Source organism: Oncorhynchus gorbuscha, linkage group LG16 (assembly GCF_021184085.1).
Source record: "Oncorhynchus gorbuscha isolate QuinsamMale2020 ecotype Even-year linkage group LG16, OgorEven_v1.0, whole genome shotgun sequence".
Classification (NCBI taxonomy): Eukaryota; Metazoa; Chordata; class Actinopteri; order Salmoniformes; family Salmonidae; genus Oncorhynchus; species Oncorhynchus gorbuscha.
This window is the reverse complement of record NC_060188.1, coordinates 73,066,915-73,087,902: the sequence shown is the minus strand read 5'-3', so window position 1 is coordinate 73,087,902 and position 20,988 is coordinate 73,066,915. Positions and strand designations below refer to the sequence as shown.

Sequence of the window (20,988 nt, the reverse complement as noted above, 5' to 3'; positions counted from 1 at the left end):
CCATCCTGAGAAAACAAACAAACACCCTCACCTCCTCACCAGTCATCTGCACCTCATGAAACGGGAGCGGAGAGGTGCGATTAATGTCCTCCTCTAAGTCCTGACCCAACCTCCCCGGCCCATACCCGTCTCATGGCTTTGATTAGAAGTTATTACCCCCTGTATCTAGGGAGCCATTCGTCTTGTGTGGGACCACTGAGATCACTTCCTACCCCAAGCTTTTACTGACATCCAACTCCCCTCCAGCTCACCAGTTCACTCTGAACTCTCTATACTGGCTCGCCAGCCAGCTAGCCCATAGCCCAACATGGATTTGAAGGGAACGATCCCCCAAATGTAATATAAGTTTGTGTTATGTTTCCTATCACCTTTGGCAGATTGTGGTATTGTGTGATTACTGGGGTTTGAAACTATGTTTAGAATTTGATATGATTTGAGCATGCAATTAAAACATGCTAATGGTTTCCCATTTACTCCCATTGATTTTTGGTCATCAATGCTAATGTTAACCATTGGTGACTGTAGCTGAGTAAACAAACCCTAAGCGTAGATTGCAGCGTCTCACAGTTAAGGAAAGGAAACATTTAAGTAATTTGAAAAAACTTTTCCTTTAATATTTTGAGCAAATTGTTCCCAAGATGTTTACACATATTTCTGATAACTGAGATAATGCATTCCATCTGACAGATACTTATAGTCTCACTGTCCAGAGCCTTTGACGAATACATATTGTTAACCCACCTCAATTTAACAGCCTATATCAAACACCTTCAACAAGCAATGGAGAGAGTATGTCATTTCTTTTATAATCAGTTGATTAGTGTCCGATGGTAAAGCTAGTATACCCCTCCCACCAGTGTTTGGAAGTAACTGATTACATGTAATCTGATTACAACCAAATTGTAACTAATCAATTACATTACTAGCAAAAATATTGTAATCAGATTACAGACACTTTAGAAAAATTAGATGATTACCTTATGTGTTGGTAACCCTTATATTCAGAAAGAATGTTTGCAAAAATATATACTGTATATTATGACACCTTTCTGTTTTCTCAATGACATTCAATTCAGCCTTAAAACAGGAAAACATTTAAGTTCACCTCTAGCTAGCAGAAAATCAGTCATGTTGTTCCACCTGACTGAGTCTGACCACAAGTCAGAGACCACTATGATGACACAACAAACACATTTGCTGGATCCTTTTAGTCTTCTTCTGATGCTCCTAAGGGGAAAATAATTCTAAAGTAAATCATCTGATTAGATGACTGAGTTTGGATAACAAAAACGTTACGTTACTGATTACAATTTTGGATGGGTAACTGGTAACTATAACAGACTGCATTTATAAAGCAACCTACCCAACCTTGCCTCCTACATAGGCCAACCCCTTACCTGACCCTGATGTGAACATTCCACCGGTCAGTGTGGCAGTGTTGATGTGGGGAGATGCTGACCTTTCAGGTTATTGCATCCACCTTACAGTCCACAACACAGGAGGTTAGCTGGCCTCCCCCTCATTCTCTGCTAGGCCTTTGATCAGGGGAAAATCACTGAGTCATGACAGACCCATGGGATGACCAACCAACACAAAGTTTGGAAAACACTCTGTCCAACCAAGAAACAACAAAGTAACCCGCAAGATAGTTCACATAAATTTGTACACTTCTTTTTTTATTATATGATTATTGCTTTACCAAATGCTAAATGAATGGGTAACGTAATGGACGTTGTGCTAAAGCAGCAGCATCAGCGGCACAATTTAGTCCAAAGGCCATCACACGTGATGGTCAGATGGTTTTCATTTCATATAATATGATAAATCCCACTTTGTTGACAATCATGAAGCATGCCAATAGTTAATGAAGGCTTCATGAATCATTATTAACCTGGACATGCCCTCTAGCCTGGTCCAAAGGCAGCTTTATAGTGCTTACAGCAACTCATAGAATGCCCCTAGCATGACACTGCCCTTGACACCTGCAATCACATGCAGTGTGGTAACGATGATACCGTATTTGTTGAACTTTCTGCTTGTTGTATTACATTGTGAACAGTAATGCAGCAAAGTTAGTTCTGTTTTAGGTCTAACCTCAGTGATGGTAACTCTTTTGTTTTGTGTAAAAAAGGCTCATATTCACTGGACACGGATTCCTTATTAAATGAATCAGAAATTGTTATGAGTCTGCTGTTATACTGTCAGTACATATGACTTGTTTCAAGTGAGCATTGACAAGAGACAATATAATTTCTTCAGTGAAAAAGTTTGTGTCTGTTTCAAATAATGTCTTCAAAAGAAAACCTTGAACCATATAATGAATCAGCTAAACAGACGTGTTTCTCTGCTTCAGGGTGCAGTGTGAGGGATTGTGGACATGTACCAGAGTACAGACAAAACAACTCATTAAGTGCTTTTTTTGTAGCTGGAACATAATTCATATAGGATGAGAAAAAGGCCAACCGTAGCACTGAAGTTGTCTTTATTGAAGGAATGAAAAACAGATACACAAACACACACACATATACCTTGTATGAGGACTCAGTCTGTATAGTGATTCACTGTTGCACAGATCTAAGATCTAAGCATTGTCCTTCAGGAGTAATATGGAAGAATATAATGTACATATTTGGCATTAGTTGACCTCTTTGGCTGGCATCATCTCACTGACAACAGCCTGTCCTCACTCACATGGATTTCTACTTTACTACACATGTATTATTAGATCAGAAATTCTGTAGAAATTGTTAAGTTAAAAAATGATATTGGTTACCATGTGTGATATTGGGCAGGAATTCAGATACTGTATACATTTTGCTATGACCTTATAGGGTAGCGCTACAGGCACGACACTGCTCTATAAATATATATTTGATATAGTTTTACAAGTATCTGGCTGGCAGTTAAGTTGTTAAGACACACCCATGGATAGTGATTTTTTTTTAAAGATTTTAATTATGTTCAGTAGGCCTTCTAGGCTATTACATGCTTATTAATCAAATTGTGGCTTTCATTAGACATTGTCAGACACAAGAAATATGTCAAAAATATGATATGTCACATTATCAGAAATGTTATTGAATATGGACATGGCTATTTTAGAGAGATCATTCAGAGTTTAGCATTAGGATAGACTGTCTGGAAAAGTCCTCCATTCCCTGGTATGTTCCAACAGTCTTCAGATAGAAATGTTGAATATTCTTGCAGTTCTTGCAGTGATAGTTGGAGTACTTGTTTATAGTATATTAATATATATTATTATATGTAAAAAGTGTTTAATAAATGATAAACAAACAAAAATATATATTTGTATCAATAATGTAAAATGAAGCTATTAAGAGAAATGTCAGTTTAGAATGAGAGGCTTCAGTGTAAACGATAGACAAACCATCAATTTTTCATATACAAAAAATATAGACCAGAGCACGTGTTAGCCTATTAATTATTGTTTAAAGTCTGTTTTTAATTGTCAAAAAAGAATCATGTAAAATGTATCAAAGTCATGCATATTCCAATTATAATCTGGATTTGAACTTTGAATCAACAGGCCATTTGGTACGTCTTTATTTTACATTTTTGATGGTCATCCAACAGATTAATTGATCAAGTTAATTCGTTAATTAAAATATTTAACCCTATGTGGGCTATATTATATGTGACTAGTAAGCCGTTAAGATAAACAAGTTTGTTGAGCTGATCAGATGTATTTCAACAATGGTGTCTATTAGTTGTTCTACAACCAAGTGTAATACGGGGGATGTTGGAAATGTAACTGAAAATAGTTAATGGCCCACTAAAATGTTGTGTCCATACAATAAGCAGGTAGTTTGGGCGTGTGGGAAACACTGGTGTAAGATTCTCAAACAAGATCGAGCCCTGCTATACCATAACCAAAAAGTATATTCGAATTGTCCCTGTTGACTTTATTTGTATTATTCAAAAAAGCTTTAGCTACTGAATCAATTCTCTATGAAGATGGCATTTAAAGCATCCACTGTGGGTCGATATTGTCATCATAAAAACGTTTTATGTTTAAAAGAAGCAAGTTGATATTAATAACTCTACCGAATAAAACTTGTCTTTGATCGACGAACCATTTCGTGTTTTCAACCGTCTCAGTGGTGCGGCAGGTGAGTCAAGTTTTCAATTAAAGAGTGAAAGTGTATCCCTTCCTATGAAGAAATAAAATAATTGTTAGGTCAATTAATGTAAAATACATGGGTCACATAACTAGGTTATGAACATGGATATAAAAGTCCCACAATTCAATTCTAAAGGTAATGACGACTGTGAGTGGTTGCCTACAAGGGAATGCAATCATTATAATGATGGCAATGACAGCCTCACTGCAGAGGGCTATAGCATATTACAGTTTTGAATAAACTAATGACTTACGATAGTCACTCAAATAAAATCAACATACATACTCGTTTAGTCTGGATACATTTTATTTGTGGTGAAACATCGAATTAGATTGAAAAACATGTTTATTTTCAAATCCCTGTCGGCCCTAAATGTGGCGCTCCCGCCTGTTATATCTAAGTGAAAGGTGCTCTTCGTATTGACCTTAATTCCCACATCCCAGGATCCCAGCGGAGCCAGTATCCTCCGGACGACATGATTAGCCTACAGTACCTAATGATAGGTTAAGGCTTAAGGCTTCTGCCAAGATCACCTTATGGAGTCCATGAGTGTGCAGTAATTGGCGCAGGTTAATTAGCCCATATTCCATTTAATCTCCAGCTGAAATAACATTTAGGCTATTACGAACAAGGCATACGGAGTGTCCTATATTTAACACTTGCTTCTATAAACATGCAGTAGCGTAAATATATATTTAAGCCTGTTAGATAATAAGCATCCGCATGATTAATTGAGGATTAAGGAGAGTAGGTCGATATGAGTAGGTATGGGGGCATCATCAGGAAAACTGGGGCAAATTTGGGTAAGGAGTGCACGCCAACGATTGTTGCTATGAATAAATGATGATAGTTTTCAACAATCCGTTAGACTTTGTTGAACTGGCGGTGTAGGGAACTGGACCGCGGCCCCACTGACTAGAGTCAATGAGATGAGACAGTCACGACGAAGAGCACATTTCTAAACCCCCAAAGACTGATGCGACGCAACGCGATTAAACCCAGATTTGAACAAATAGATGGACGAATGAATGAATGAATGAATCAACGAACGCGAAGAGTGAAGTGAGGGAATTGACCATGACCATGGGTTGGGGGGCGAGGGGGATCGGTTTAGTTTTTAAGGCTGAAAGACTTTTTGCCTTGGTTATGTGACGCGGGAATATGAGGGACTCTGACAGGTCTTAAACGGTCTGGCGCCAAGACCTCAGTCCTCAGGATAAATATAGCCAAGGAGCAGTTACACAGAGAAAGAGAGATGGAAGGGGAATGATGAAAAGAATAAGGGACATGTAGAGCAGATTTATAACAGCATATGGTATGGCAGGGGGACAAACATATTGTATCCGATACATTTTAAATCATTTGTGTTTTTTTACTCGATATGCCCTCTCATATAAAGTGTAGGTCCTACACCACATATCCAGGCAATTTTGGCAGGCTATACGCAGCTAGCACATTTGGTTCCTTGGAAGTTGTGAGAACTTATGTTTTAGGTTTCACATTGGTTGTGGGAAGGAAGCCATATGTTTCCTGATCTGTAAAATTGAACTTTTCTTTAAATGTTCCGAGAACAGAAGTAAACATTTTGCGTGTTCGGTATATTTTTTAGGTTGCTATCCATTTGTTTTTTGTATGCTGTTCTTTGTATGCCATTTTAATATTTGAGAATTAACCAATGATATTAGGCCACTCTTGGCCATGATTGCAGACACCTGTGTGTCTTTTGACACTCTATAAACGAGTCATCCCGCAGTGTTTGTGATTATATCCTGATGAAGACAGCTTGGCTGGCGAAACATTGGATATTACATTTTTGCATCTGAGCTCCTAGAGTTTGCATCTCTCCTTTATTTTCAAGTTTCCTACTCCGCCAGCCAGCACCTCGCCTAAATAGGTGTGCGTTTATTTTTCTTCTAGATGGAAAATTTTCTTAACATTCTGTGAAAAAGTTGAGAACATTACTTTAAATAGAACCATGAGGAAACCTGTAGGAAATATTACACTGAAGTACAGAAATTCGCACAGAAGAATGTTGTTTCTTAAAGTTCTCTGAACTATTTGAGAACATTCTGTCAAACCAGCTGGAGAATGCTCCAAGAACATTACCAAAATGGAAATGAAATGTAAACCATTTTTGAACTTTTAGGAAATGTTTTGTTAAAGTAATGAAATTAGTTCCTTAAATGTGCTGAGAATGTTACAAAGCCAAGCAACTATCCTGCACCATTCCCAGAAAGTTGTGGTTGCATGCAAAAATAACCATCAGACAATCCTGCTCTCACCAAGCTCTGAGAAACATATTGTTCTCAGAACGTTATGTGCTAGCTGGGTAGACTATAGCACTAGTGACTTGTGCACCTAATTCGGTCATGTGAACAAATACAAATTGACACACTCATTTCGCTCAACATGATAAATTATTTAGGTTTATGTTAAAGTTAAAAACAAAAGTTAAGATACAAAGGTCCATGTGCACTCACCGAGCTAACACATAGGCCTATAGGCTAGGCCTAAATAAAACCACAACATCAACTAGGCCTATATGCGCATAGGCTTACTGTGGAACCCTTAAAACAAATAAATTGAGCATAATGTCTGCCTTGGTTTATGTAATCAGTTGAATGATATATATACATAGGAAATCATTATCTGTCTCCGTGTGGGTTTAAACCTTTTGCATTCCAAAGACTTAAAATATGGAGTAGCAGTAGTCTATATGAAGCCTACCAAATGTGTTACTGAAAATATAATATTTGCAAAATATTACCATTGCTCAAACAGCCTTAAGTACAACGTTCTTGATCGGGGAATTGCTGACACAAACACTCAGAATTGGCCTCGTGATTGTGTGGGTTACATTGGTAGGCATAAACTATAGGTGTTGGGACCTTACCATCAACCAACTCTATAGGCATATGATATTCACTGTAAAAATACGAATCGTAATAAAGTATTGGCCTAATGGTTGTCATGATTGTATTTTTTTTGTTCCTTCTGCAAATGACGAAGTTTCTTTAACATTCGAACTTGACTGGTCGAAAAGCCTAGCATTTAGTGAATCATGTGAAATTATATTCCACAGTTTAAGTAGGCTATGAATGTTTGCCATGGAAACATGTCACAAGAAAGTAGGCCTATATCCACCTTCAACAAGAAAAGATACATTCTATAAAATCAAATCAACAATGCCTTTCACTTACCTGACCTTACTGTTTAGTCTATTAGTCTATGATTGGTCTAGCCTCACTATTGCCGTGTTAATGTTGGTTTTATAACAAACCCGATGTTGCGCTTCTCAATGGCAAAAGTCCGCGGGCCATTCTGGTGTTTTTTGATAGTTCTACAAGGTTATGGCATACAAAACTACTAAATACCAAACACCTTTCAGTGGACTCATCCAGACACACCATTATCGACACCTACGGTGTGTGGGCCTACGTTCCATACTCCACTTCTTCTCCCCTAATCGATTGAATGATCTGTAAATGTCATATAATGTAAAGACAATTGCAGCATACCACTGAAAATGTATTGTTAAAAGTTAAAACAACGTTTAGTAATATATTACGTGGGACTACATGTTTTCAAAATAAGATAATCATATCATTTTCTTCAATACAAACAAGTGACAATTCGTTCAAAATTAGATAAAATGCTAAACAGAAAGAAAATAACAGCAATAAAATATAATGTGAAAACATATTGCATTATAGCGTTTATGAGGGTAAAATTAGGAAGAATCTCACCATTGTGACAGAGGTCCGGTGTATTCAGCTGAAGTTTGAATGTTTTAAACTGGGTTTGAGTCTGGGAAACTCTTCATTCATTCATTAAGAATCTGCATTGGAATAAATAATTATAGCCAAACTATCGCCGATATGTGGCAAGTGCAGGAAATCCGAAGTTAAAGATCTACCTACCATGGGCTGCAGCCTTTGAGGGAATGCTGAGGGGATTGGGGCACGCTGTTTGAAGATTTGGGGTTAAATATGAAGTGACAGGAAAGGGTTCTTGTTGTGGGACGCCAGCAGACTGGCGCCAAGCGCTCCTTAACAAACGTAGTCCAACTCAATCAAGGATCAGCACAAGGACTTCTTAAAGGTATACACAATGGTATTTCGAGAAAGTTATATTGCTACACAGGAATCACACACAACCTTTGGTACCCGATAGTATGAAGTTTGACAATATCACCCGGTTGCATCTTGCAAAATGCACGTGCCATGTCTGATGAGCAGTAGCCTATTGAGATTCCCTACAAACGTTCTCGCATAGCCTACCATTGTCTACACATGAACCCTTGCCGCTATAAATAACATGATATGCTATGGGTTCGAATAGTCAATAATTTTTCTGTCATTTTTACATACATTTTACATTTAATGTATGGTACAGAACTTAGGGTATAATGGTATAAAAGTAGGGTATAATGCTTCCGTAGTTTTGAAATAATAATGCAAAATAGAAGGCCTATCCTTATCTTAAATCCATCTGTTTTGAAGATGTAAGACTTTCCGTTCAATTGAATAACTCCTGAATAACTCATCCAAGGTATAAGGAGTTCGCCTCCGCTCAGTTTTAACCGGATGTAGCTCTTCAAATCTCTCTTCTTTCTCACTTCTTTTTTTGATATGGCATCTGGAGGAAATTTTCGACAACAGAGATATGGTTCCATGAAACTAATGCATTTACTTGTAAATTATAGGCTAAATGTCTAGCTGTTAAAATAATAAATGTTTAAGTTTTGATAGGCACATATCAATAGATGGTTATGAATGTTAACATAGCCTAGCATAACGTTATAAAAGTGCAACAAACAACGCAGCAAAACACGCCAAATGTAGAAGTATTTTAAAAACACAACCGAATTCTAAACCAGGTATCATGGCGTTGTGTAGTACCCTAGTCTGTTGACCAGCCAGCGCAGAGAGACATTCGTTTCTAGGCCTACAAAATGTTTTGTATGAATAAAAGCTGGTGTTTTATAAGCTCAGTCATTAGTATAAATACCATTATTTCAAGTGAGGCTTTCCTGAACGAATAATTTGAAGCTGTCGATATTCGAGATAGGATGTATAGTCAAGATCTTGCGTGGAGTGAATGCTTCACAAAACGACTAAGCAGACGGAGGATCCGTCCTCTTCACCAGCCATGCAGCAAAAGCCAGCTGGTGTTCCATTCGAAGTTTGGGGGAGGGATATCCAGATCTTTACTCAGTCATTCGTTTATATTTTATTCTATTAACATATTTCTTGCAACTAATGCTTCCGACACCTTTTAGCCCCCCCTACCGATCTTGGCCGGAGCTGTCGAAACCACGCCTATAGGGCTCCACAATTGGTTCACAAAGCGTAAAATCGGCAATCAAGCGGGCTTGGCTCATTAGTGTCGGGACCCAGGGAGGAGGGACATGTAAAGACAGTCACAATTCCAAAGTGGTCAGAGCAAGACCTCTCAATTCGAACTCAGTACATAGAACTATATCCGAGTAAAGAGTGATTTTATTTTTCCGAAAGTTACTTGAGTGGATAAGAAGTGAAGCCCAGCTCTGCTCTCGAAGTGCTGATGCCGTCTCTTTGACGGATATTATCACGGTGCAGTGTGGGAACAGAGCATCAGGAGTAGCAGTGCACTCATTTCCTCCCTCGGTCTGTTGGAGACGTCTGAGAACCATTCGCTCTTGTTTACGCACGCGAAACTACTTTTATATTTCTGCTCAAATACGACATCTGTCTTTTGGATACACACACCAATACTTCTACTGAGAGTGGACATAATATCATATAATCATTTTACATCGATTTTTTGGATGCACCGATGAGAGATCCAGTTTACACAGGGACTGCCATGGCTTATCACCCTTTCCACGCTCACCGGCCGGCCGACTTTCCAATGTCAGCCTTCCTTGCAGCTGCACAGCCTTCCTTCTTTCATGGACTTACGCTGTCTCACGGCGCTCTTTCCAAACCCCTAACCGACCATGCTCTCTCTGGAGCCGCGGAAGCGGGACTCCACGCGGCGTTGGGTCATCACCACCAAGCAGCTCATCTCCGCTCCCTCAAGAGCTTGGAGCCGGAGGAAGAGGTGGAGGACGACCCAAAAGTCACTCTGGAGGCCAAAGATTTATGGGACCAATTTCACAAAATAGGAACCGAGATGGTTATTACGAAATCAGGAAGGTAAGGACCTTTATGTACTGTTACGTGTGCATATTATGGGCGATCTTATAACCATGCACTTATAACCATGTAAGTTCATTTTATTAGGAAATGGTCATAAATGTCATACATACATACATACATACATACATACATACATACATACATACATACATACATACATACATACATACATACATACATACATACATACATACATACATACATACATACATACATACATACATACATACATACATACATACATACATACATACATACATACATACATACATACATACATACATACATACATACATACATACATACATACATACATACATACATACATACATACATACGAGTGATGTAGTATATATATATATATATATTTATATTTATATTTATATATTGTATAAACACTAGGCTATGGCATAGTGTTTATACATTGGGCCTATAGAGGTGGGCCAAACATGAGAAATAGACTAATTACCCAATTCAATCTATCAATCAACCAATGCATTCATGTGTCGAAACAAATGTGTTTGAAGAGGGAAAAGATTAAGTGGTTTGGTTAGGTTATAGAACTTTTGTGTTGAACTCAAAGGCCTAGCCTTAGAAGTCTTGGTGTAGCCTACATCCCGCTTGGTTTCCTCAGTGTTTTTGATCATCGTTATTACTCTCGTTTTACTCTATTGCAGGAGGATGTTTCCCCCATTCAAAGTCCGCGTCAATGGCGTTGATAAGAAAGCCAAGTATATCCTCCTTATGGATATAGTCTCTGCTGACGACTGCCGCTACAAGTTCCACAACTCGCGTTGGATGGTAGCTGGGAAAGCCGACCCGGAGATGCCCAAACGAATGTATATCCATCCGGACAGCCCTGCCACAGGAGAGCAGTGGATGGCGAAGCCTGTTGCTTTTAATAAACTGAAGTTGACGAATAATATATCGGATAAGCATGGATTTGTAAGTATTTTGTTGATTTAATTTGATGATGTGTCGATGAAAGATATGACTTAGGCTTTTTAGTAAAACTAACCTCGGCTATTGAAAAGGGTTCAATGGTGATATTCCTATCAGGCCATGTTGTAGACGCAATCAATCAATCAATGCATATTATAATGACGTACGTATGCCTAGAATAATACATATGTAATGTCGTTGAAGGGTATAACATCAGTTTATCCGTTTTTTACCTTTATTGATAAACAACAACAATGCCTAGAATACCACACAAATATGTGTTGCACTGTATTAATCCACCATGCATCTCCAAAATCCCATTTAAGGCTCAGCAACAGCGGTTGAGATTTTTATTTTTTTAAGTATTACATTCGTGGTATGTTTTGGTGCGTGTCAAAGTATGGGATGAAATCAAGTAGAGCGTAGAACCATGTCAAAGACAAGAGGGCATACTTGTGTTGATTTTGTGAGCCTCTTCAGGCGACCTTATGCGTCTAGTTCAACCTTTTTTAGTACGACGCTATGCATTGAGCTCAAGAGGCAAATGCATAATGTTTGATCCCAACGTGTTTCATTTAAGTGCAATTTGGACAGTAATATTGCAAGAAGGACACGTGGAAATGTTAGCAGATACTCGTTCAATGCTTACATTCAAGAGGAATAACAACAAAGTATCACAAATGCTTTCCATGTAGGCCAGTGCTCTGAATATGATTTGAAAACAGTTTTGATTTTACAGTATTGTGATAAAGTCATTCAGTTATTGATGCCTGCTATTGTAGTTTTTCTCATGTCTAGTGCAGGTTATGCAAATCCAAATTATGCAAGCATTACAAGAGCTGTTAATTTCATAACCATGTCTAGGCTATGCCTTTATGAAAAGTTCTTGATACATTTTAAGATATGTTGCAAATGGTGTAAAACATTTTTAGAAAAGTTTATATAAATGCATTAATCCCACGTATCCGTGTTATATAGGCCTGGCAACATGTAATACCAACAGCAATAGGCGAATGATAAGGTATAATCATAATTGTGATACATTCTTACAAATAACAAGTTCCACAATAGAAGCAGGATGGTAGACACATACTCCGCCCCAATGCAAAACATTCTCGTCAGTCTTTATTGTCAGTAGGTTTATAAACTCTCGAAATAGTTGACCAACTTTTGTCATAGGCCTACGTTTGTTAAGTAAAATCATGGTTTAAGGAAATCATCGGCCTTACAAATTAATCATGGATAATTAAACACGGTGTGTGTCTTTCTTTACTGGAATGTATACATTTCCTGCCATAACACAATAATATATTGGCATCATCTCAGTTCAAACCAAAACGTTTGATCAGCATGATCACCTTATAACATATTTGATGTTTCTTTGCATTCTCAGACTATCCTGAATTCGATGCATAAATACCAACCCAGGTTTCATATCGTGAGGGCCAACGACATTCTGAAGCTCCCTTACAGCACCTTCCGCACATATGTTTTTCCAGAGACAGATTTTATCGGTGTCACTGCATATCAGAATGACAAGGTAAGCTTCACTAGAAAGTGTGTGTGCGTGTTGTTTCATGGTTTCACAGTTCTCAAAAATCTAATTATAATGGGGATATCATATGTTTTAAACATTTGTACCAGTCTGTTATCTGGACTTCGTTTGAATTTTTACTTAATAACCTATATTATGTTGATGTTAATTAGAATACATGTTGAAAGTGGCCTAGTGGCTTGATGGTAAGCTTGTTTAAAGTTTATGATACAGAGTCACAATCGATTAGAAGGCACTTGTCTTCACAATGTCCTCAGGCATGGAGACTCCAAAGCGGTTCTGAACAATCAAAGCATGAAATCCACAAAGGCAAAGCATTAAACAGCTTGGAAAGACTCAAAAGGACAGACGAAAATTAATATATGAACGGATAGTATTGTTCCTAAATGAACCAGGCCACTTAGGCCAGTATAGGTGTGCAATGAATTATTAAAAAGTAGCATTCAGTATTTGAGAAAATTACATAAGCGTATACTAGTCGAAATGTTAGGCATATAACTTTCCTTTAAGAATAATTATGAATAATTTATCATCTTTAGTAATTACACGTCATCAACAGAGATGCTTGTCTTGCCTCTCCAGAGTGCACGAGCTAACAAACGCAGCAGTCCCAAGCACCACACACTTGCTATTGTCACTTACAATTAATATTCCATCAATAACGCCTGTTGAATCAATGTCATTACTATTATTTGTGGTAGTAGGCCAAGCAATTTAAGAATAGTTCCATGGTGCTTTTCCATGTAATGCATTTTCCTATTTTCAGGATACCATTGTTGATTGCCATGCACTCTCGTTTTCTCTACAGATCACACAGCTCAAAATTGATCACAACCCCTTTGCCAAAGGGTTCAGAGACACGGGAAATGGACGACGAGAAAAGAGGTATTTTATTTTCTTCTATGTTGAATTGAGAAAAATATGACCCTGAAAATATGATCATGAGTTGAAATAAATGTCTCATTAGGACAACACTAATTAGCAGACCGAGCAATACTGTGTAGTAGACTGCTTGCATGATCAAAACTTATTCAATCACACAATACAGATGCATTAACTAATCTCAGTTCGGTCTGCAGGAAGCAGTTAACCCTTCCATCGATGCGCATGTATGAAAACCGGGAACTCAAAGGGGACCGGGACTGTGCCGACTCCGATGACTCCTCCTGTGAACAAACCACTGGAAGGGATTCGGTTCATTCTACGCTGGGACCTGTTACCAGTCCACTGAGGTTCAACCGAACCAGTCGAGGTAAGTCTTCTCATTAAGCACGTGTTTCCATTCATTTGCATGTCCACTAATTGGTCCTTTTGTAGATGTCAGTAATTTAAGGCTTGATAAATAAAAATGGGCACAAACCAGAAGGTGTGTTGTTATTATGTGTCATTAAGCTGAGCAGAATGTTTTCTGGGTGATTTACAATTGGATGAGATAGAAAAAATAGCTATATTTGTTAGAGAATATAAGAAGAAAAAAGAACAGAGGATAAATGGAGAAATATGCGCTGTGTGATCTTAGTTGCGATAAGCTATTGGTTTAGGGACAAGTTATAAACCTTCGGTAGAACAGGAATAACAATAGCATACAGGATTATGTCTTTATCCACCCAATGCTATTTGACGTATCCAGGGGCACAACTTTGGTTTTAGAAGTGAGAGGGACATAACATTTATTTATTTTTTATGTTTTTTTTTTTAATTCAGCGAGATAAACACTCCAAACGGCCTACCCGACCCCTTGGAAGCGTACGCATGGTCCTAAAGCAAACCATTGCCTCGTTTTGTATAACATTCAAATAATAAAACTGGGGGGGGGGGGGGGGGTAAATGAAATTTCAGAATGTGTGGGGGGGGCATGTTTTCGCTGTCCCAAGTGAAAGTTGCGCCCCTGCACGTATCCATTGCTCTATAAAACATGTAGGCTAGGCCTCGTGCATCAGCGTGACAAATGCGCCATCTACTGACAGGTTCATAAAACATTCAGTCCCTTGATTACTGTAGCATGCATGGCATTCAGATCTTTATTCGATAGTTACGCATTAGACAAGCAACCAAGCACTAAATGATGAACTGGTTCAACTGCGGAGGCTTTATAGAACGACTTTAAACAAAACGTATGCCAATCTTACCAATTAACCATGCATTGTTATGCGCAGAAGAGAAGTGGTTAGGAAATTAATGTTAGCACAAACTCACGACTCCTTCCTTGAAATAATATATACGATAATGCCACGCATATGTTGGTTGTGATTTTAAATGGTAGCACACTGGAAGCTTTGCGCAGGCTACTCACATAGCCTATAGTTATTTTTGCTTTGCGTCATTTGAGTAGCCTATAAATTACTGTAGGGGTTTTAATCACATTATGTTATTTTCTATAATTTAATTTCGATATTTTAATGGAAGTGTGGAATAATGTTTTACAGACGACAAGAACTGCACTGATAGCGATCAGGAGCTTGACCCACAAGAGGAGCGCTCCATCGCAGCCAGCAGCCCCCGGCCTGAACCAACCTCTCCTTTCAGTCCTAAAGGCGATGACAGCGTGAGAGATAGGCCGCTGCTGGAAAAGAAGAGCGACTTCCTGGATTCAAGGAAAGAGAGCGATTCTGTATTCAGTATTCGAAATCTTGAAAAGGACAAGTTAGATCATAAGCACCGCCAAGAGACGGAACCTACAAAGAATGACACGGAAAGTGGGGGCATCAGTGGGGTGAACAATGGGTTTTCTCCCCTGATGGTACAGACGGAGAGCCCATCACACTTCAGCGCGAGTCACCTGCAGAGTCTGGCCCTTTCCGGTTTGCACAGTCAACAGTTCTTTAACCCTTTGAATATGGGACAAATGTTGTTCCACCCCGGACAGTTTTCGATGGCACCAGGGGCATTCTCCACCATGGGGATGGGGCATCTGTTGGCCTCTATGTCCGGAGCTAATGGCCTGGAAAACGGAGGTCTCTCCTCTCAAAGTGCGGGCCCTAGTCCCTTCCCGTTCCACCTGTCACAGCACATGCTAGCGTCTCAGGTAAACATTTACTTCAACTCTAATATAAACTACAGAGGCTACATGGCCTAATAATAGTAATATCTTCTTAACAACAAATTAGCCTACATTATGTAGCCTATGTCAATCAAATGAATTTATAAAGCCCTTCTTACATCAGCTGATGTCACAAAGTGCTGTACAGAAACCCAGCCTAAAACCCCAAACAGCAAGCAATGCAGGTGTAGAAGCACATTTATTTTTATTTTTTATTTTTTTATTCAGTGAGATAAACACTCCAAACGACCTACCCGACCTCTCAGAGGCTACGCATGGTCCTAAAGCAAACCATTGCCTCGTTTTGTATCACTTTCCAATAATAAAACTGGGGTGATAAACACTATAGTCTATTTCTACATGTTTTCCTTCACACACTTCTGCAATTAAAACATATTTTTAGAAACACTTTCAAGTCCATTCATAATAAATTATTTCAGTAATCCTATGATCAATTTCATGTAGGTTTATGACTATATAGTTTCACTAGAGAATGACTAAAGGCTACTTTATTGGGCTATTCGAAACAAAATTGGGATCTTGTGCATGCTTTTTTCGATTTAATTGAGAACATGATAATATACTGTTTTATTATGAATAGACATAGGCCTACGTTTTGTAATCGTATTAGATGAGAATATTTTAATAGCCTATACCACAGTTGTCGTCTTAACATCATAGACAGAGAGACAGAAATGCAACTACGAATCCAAGAAGTACGACAGGCCTGGAATTCTGTTTGTATAGCATTTGTACATGTATAATAACGCCATTATTTTTTCAACACAGGGAATTTCGATTCCACCTTTTGGAGGACTGTTCCCGTATCCATACAACTACATGGCAGCTGCTGCTGCGGCCTCGGCCCTCCCCAACTGCACCGCAGCCTCCACATTGGGCAGAAACCATTTCCTTACCACCTCCCGACAACGGCTGCGATTCAACCCATATCAGATGCCCACGTCTGTTCCTCCAAGCACCGACCTGCTCACCACAGGGCTGCCGGGCAGTTTAAACGCAGCATCCGACCTGTCCAAATCAGGCAGCAGAGAAACAAGTCCTGTATCCGAGCACCACAGCCAGAAAGCGTCCAGCCAGAGCACGGCATCCCCCAAGACATCTGTGAAGGATTCTACTAACGAACTGATAAATATACAGAGGCTGGTCAGAGGACTGGAAAAACACAGAGAAATGTCTCCTGCCATTGACTCTCAAAAGTGACCAAAACCACCTGTTTAATCAAGGTGTCTTTAACGTCATTACATTATGTCGGATTATGTACACAGTTGTGCTGAGAGTTAGATGGGCGGGTGATGTGGGCTGAAGAAATGACCAACAAGGGAGTTCATCAAATGAGATACAATATTGGTGATATAGATCCCTTGTTTTAACGTCAATGTATAACTGTGTATGGAGAAAATCTAGGCCCCTAAAGGAAACATATGATGTTGGGGCGGTTCGGTAGACTATTGATAAGGAAAAAGCTACATCCCAAAAATGCATTACAATATATGTCAAACAGGACGGAAAGTGAGACACCCGGTTAAACTGATTTCTGAAGCTGTTTTGGAAAAACGTTCGTAACTCATATATGAACGATTGATCTGATTGAATTATTTATGTTTCCAAGATCCTGTAAGTATCTAATAATACGCAACTTGTTATTAATTTATTCAAATCTGTACATTGGCGTGTATATACTACTTAGATTTCAACTTGTTGCATTTATAATTTCCCTTTTTACATGGAAATATAGGCTATTGTACATTAACACTATTTAGCGCTTGTTGTTACGAAACCGAATGAGTTTCAAATGTTTGTGATGCATTGCTGTTTATCCTGCCAGTGAGATGATATATGAAGGAAATGCCTGCCACCTGCATACCTTTTTCATATGCTGTTGATGAAACATTGTTATGCGATATAACGCACAGCACTGTGCAATTGGCAGGGAAAACTCAGGTTTCTTTTTCACCAGCACTGAAGACTATCAGAGGTAGCTGAATTGGCATCTTTTGTGCTGGTTTATTCGGGTAAATTAATATGCTTTTGTGGAGTTCCTCACACTTTAAATAAACATGTGTCCTTCAGATGTTGTTTTGTATCGTTTGCGTTATTTGATTTGTGTATTGTTGAGCTTGCCTCGTGAAATAAGATATTTGAAAGTCTCGATGAAATTAAAACGTAATGCCTTAGGTTCCAGTTGTTTTGACATGACACGTTTGATCAAAATCAAAGTTGTGTAATCCGTCTTTCTGTAAAGGAAAACATTACAACTTTTAATAGTATGCCTTCTGTTATGAGTTAGCCTAGGCAATATATCTGCACTATTGTCTAGGCTTGACGTGCATTCCCGGCACCTTAATTGGGAAAAACGGGCTTGTGGTAATGGCTGGAACAGAATAGGTGGAGTGGTATCAAACATATCAAACAAATGGTTCCCATGTGTTTGATGCGATCCATTCACTCCGTTCCAGCGATTATTATGAACCGCACTCCCCTCAGCAGCATCTTCTGATTCCCGGTAATACACTTCTGTCCCCGGTCAGTTCGTACATAAAGTATCCTCCATTAAGACTGTAAAGGCATAATTTACCTGCTGCAACCTGATTGGCTGTACGCGATATGCAATGTCATGAATATTCTATTCATACTTCTCGACAGATCCGATCAGGTGATTGGTTGAGCCTTCTCCCAGATGTTCCACAGAGCCTTCTCTTTATCTAGCTCGTGCCACCAGCATGAGCAGTTAGCACCTACCGAATGACTTGGGAAACTCAGCTTCATCTTGATCACTAAATTAATTGGTAAATTGATTAAAGTCTAACCAGCTAGTTACCAATATATTTTAGTTTCATTTGTCCAATCATTTAAAAAAATTAGCCAACTAGTTGTTATTTGTACCTTTCCATAAATGTGTTGTGTGTTGCTTGATATGAACATGTTCAACCAAATGTGTCAAAGAAGAGGTCATGCGTCCACAATTACTTGGTGACTACTGCCTGGCCAGTCATCTAGCTAGCTACATTTAAGTAATTAGCTATCCTCTTAAATGCGGTGGTCAGTAGATTAACTAAGTTGTCTGAAAACAAAGTAGTTATTGTTGCCCATGGTGTAATCATGTCTAACCAGTTGGCTAATGTAGCCTGTGTGCCCATGAGGTCCCAAGTCTACTGCATGGCCAGTGTGAGCTAGCATGCTAGCTAGCCAGCTACATTTCAGTCAGTAGCTATCCTCCTAAATAGGGTAGTCACTGAATAAAAATAAGTTGAATATATTTGGCTGCAAACTAACTCGTAGCCAGTTGTTGTTGCCCATGGTGGAATCATATTTAACCCGCCTATGAGCTCATATTTAACCCGCCTATGAGCTCCCGAGTCTAGCTAATGTTAGCTAGCTAGCATCACAAATTAGCTAGCTAGCTGCGCTCTTTCATAAGAAAATGGCTGATGTGATTCAAACACTAGCTAGCAAGCAAGCTCCGTATTTACATGTTATGTTAACTGTCATTTAAGTTGGTGGTTACTACTGGTTTCAGATCCAAGGCAAGAGAAATTGTCATGTTTTGTGTTTGGTAAGGGCTCAGAATGACGTCACACACTCAAGAAGGCTCAACCAATCACCCGACTGGTTCTATGTCGAGACTTCTGAATATTCATGATATTGCCCCGCCTTCCTATGAAAGGAATTTTTGCATCCAGAACTAGTGTTCCTAGGCATTAGCCACTCTAGCATGGTGGTGGAAAATGTTGTTTCATAAAGAAAGTATGCATGTTTTCCCTGTAATGTTCCATGTTTCTGCCATTAAAGCTAGTTAAGGAGGAAAATTATACCTTTGCAGCTTGAATGGAGGATGCTTTATGTACGAGCCGGTCCACTGGGTACATAAGTGTATTACCGGGAATGCACATCAAGCCTACATGACAGTGCAGATCCAGAGCCTATTATCGGCTGCCTAGGCCCGTTATGGATATATAGAATCAATGACACATGGTTAGCAGATGTTAATGCGAGTGAAGCAAAATGCTTGTGCTTTTAGTTATCGACAGTGCAGTAATATAACAATTCCCCAACAACTACCTAATACACACAAATCTAAGTAAAGGGATACATATAAATATATGGATGAGCGATGACCGAGCGGCATAGGCAAGATGCAATAGATGGCATAGAATACAGTATATACATATGAGATGAGTAATGCAAGATATGTAAACATTATTAAAGTGGCATTATTAAATTGACTAGTGATCAATTTATTAAAGTGGCCAATGATTTCTAGTCTGTCTGTAGGCAGCAGCCTCTCGATGTCAGTGATGGCTGTTTAACAGTCTGATGGCCTTGAGATAGAAGCTGTTTTTCAGTCTCTCGGTCCCAGCTTTGATGCACTTGTATTGACCTTGTCTTCTGGATGGTAGCGGGGTGAACAAGCAGTGGCTCGGGTGGATGGTGTCCTTAATGATCTTTTTGGCCTTCCTATGATATCGGGTGCTGTAGCTGTCCTGGAGGGCAGGTAGTTTGTCCCCGGTGGTGCGTTGTGCAGACCGCACCACCCTCTGGAGAGCCTTGTGGTTGTGGGTGGTGAAGTTCCTGTACCAGGCGGTGATACAGCGTGACAGGATGCTCTCAATTGTGCATCTGTAAAAGTTTGTGATGTTTTAGGTGACAAGCCACATTTCTTCTGCTTCCTTAAGTTGAATAGGTCCTGTTGCGCCTTCTTCACTAAGCTGTCTGTGTGGGTGGACCATTTCAGTTTATCAGTAATGTGTATGCCAAGGAACTTGAAGCTTTCCACCTTCTCCACTGCGGTCCCAGCAATGTGGATAAGGGGGTCCTCCCTCAGCTGTTTCCTGAAGTCCACAATTATCTCCTTTGTTTTGTTGATGTTGAGTGAGAGGTTGTTTTCCAGACACTGAGTGCCCTCACCCCCTCCCGGTGGGCTGTCTCGTTGTTGTTGGTAATCAAGCCCGCTACTGTTGTGTCGTCTGCAAACTTGATGATTGAGTTGGAGGCGTGCATGGCCACGCAGTCATTGGTGAACAGGGAGTACAGGAGGGGGCTTAGCACGCACCCTTGTCGGGCCCCAGTGTTTAGGATCAGCGAGTTGGAGATGTTGTTTCCTAACTT

General features: G+C 39.3%; 1 protein-coding gene and 1 long non-coding RNA gene across 3 annotated transcripts; one reads left to right on the top strand and one right to left on the bottom strand.

Moving 5' to 3' along the window:
* Positions 1 to 677: 677 nt before the first annotated feature.
* LOC123998735 lies at positions 678 to 8,612 on the bottom strand. Its single transcript, XR_006832324.1, has 4 exons — positions 8,063 to 8,612; positions 7,889 to 7,980; positions 7,517 to 7,621; positions 678 to 4,172 (listed from the first exon to the last, which is right to left on the bottom strand). It is a non-coding gene; the product is annotated as an uncharacterized LOC123998735 (long non-coding RNA).
* A 905-nt stretch (positions 8,613 to 9,517) lies between these two features.
* Positions 9,518 to 17,953, top strand: LOC124000583 (T-box transcription factor TBX2b-like). 2 transcript variants are annotated; one of them, XM_046307075.1, is made up of 7 exons: positions 9,518 to 10,321; positions 11,002 to 11,269; positions 12,660 to 12,806; positions 13,630 to 13,706; positions 13,901 to 14,073; positions 15,248 to 15,846; positions 16,651 to 17,953. In XM_046307075.1, exons 1-7 carry the CDS (start codon positions 9,960 to 9,962, stop codon positions 17,080 to 17,082), a joined length of 2,058 nt encoding a protein of 685 aa, XP_046163031.1. In that variant the 5' UTR covers positions 9,518 to 9,959; the 3' UTR covers positions 17,083 to 17,953. The 2 variants fall into 2 exon arrangements, with proteins under 2 accessions (XP_046163031.1, XP_046163030.1); XM_046307074.1 differs by having other exon boundaries at positions 13,889 to 14,073.
* The last annotated feature ends 3,035 nt before the right edge of the window (positions 17,954 to 20,988 follow it).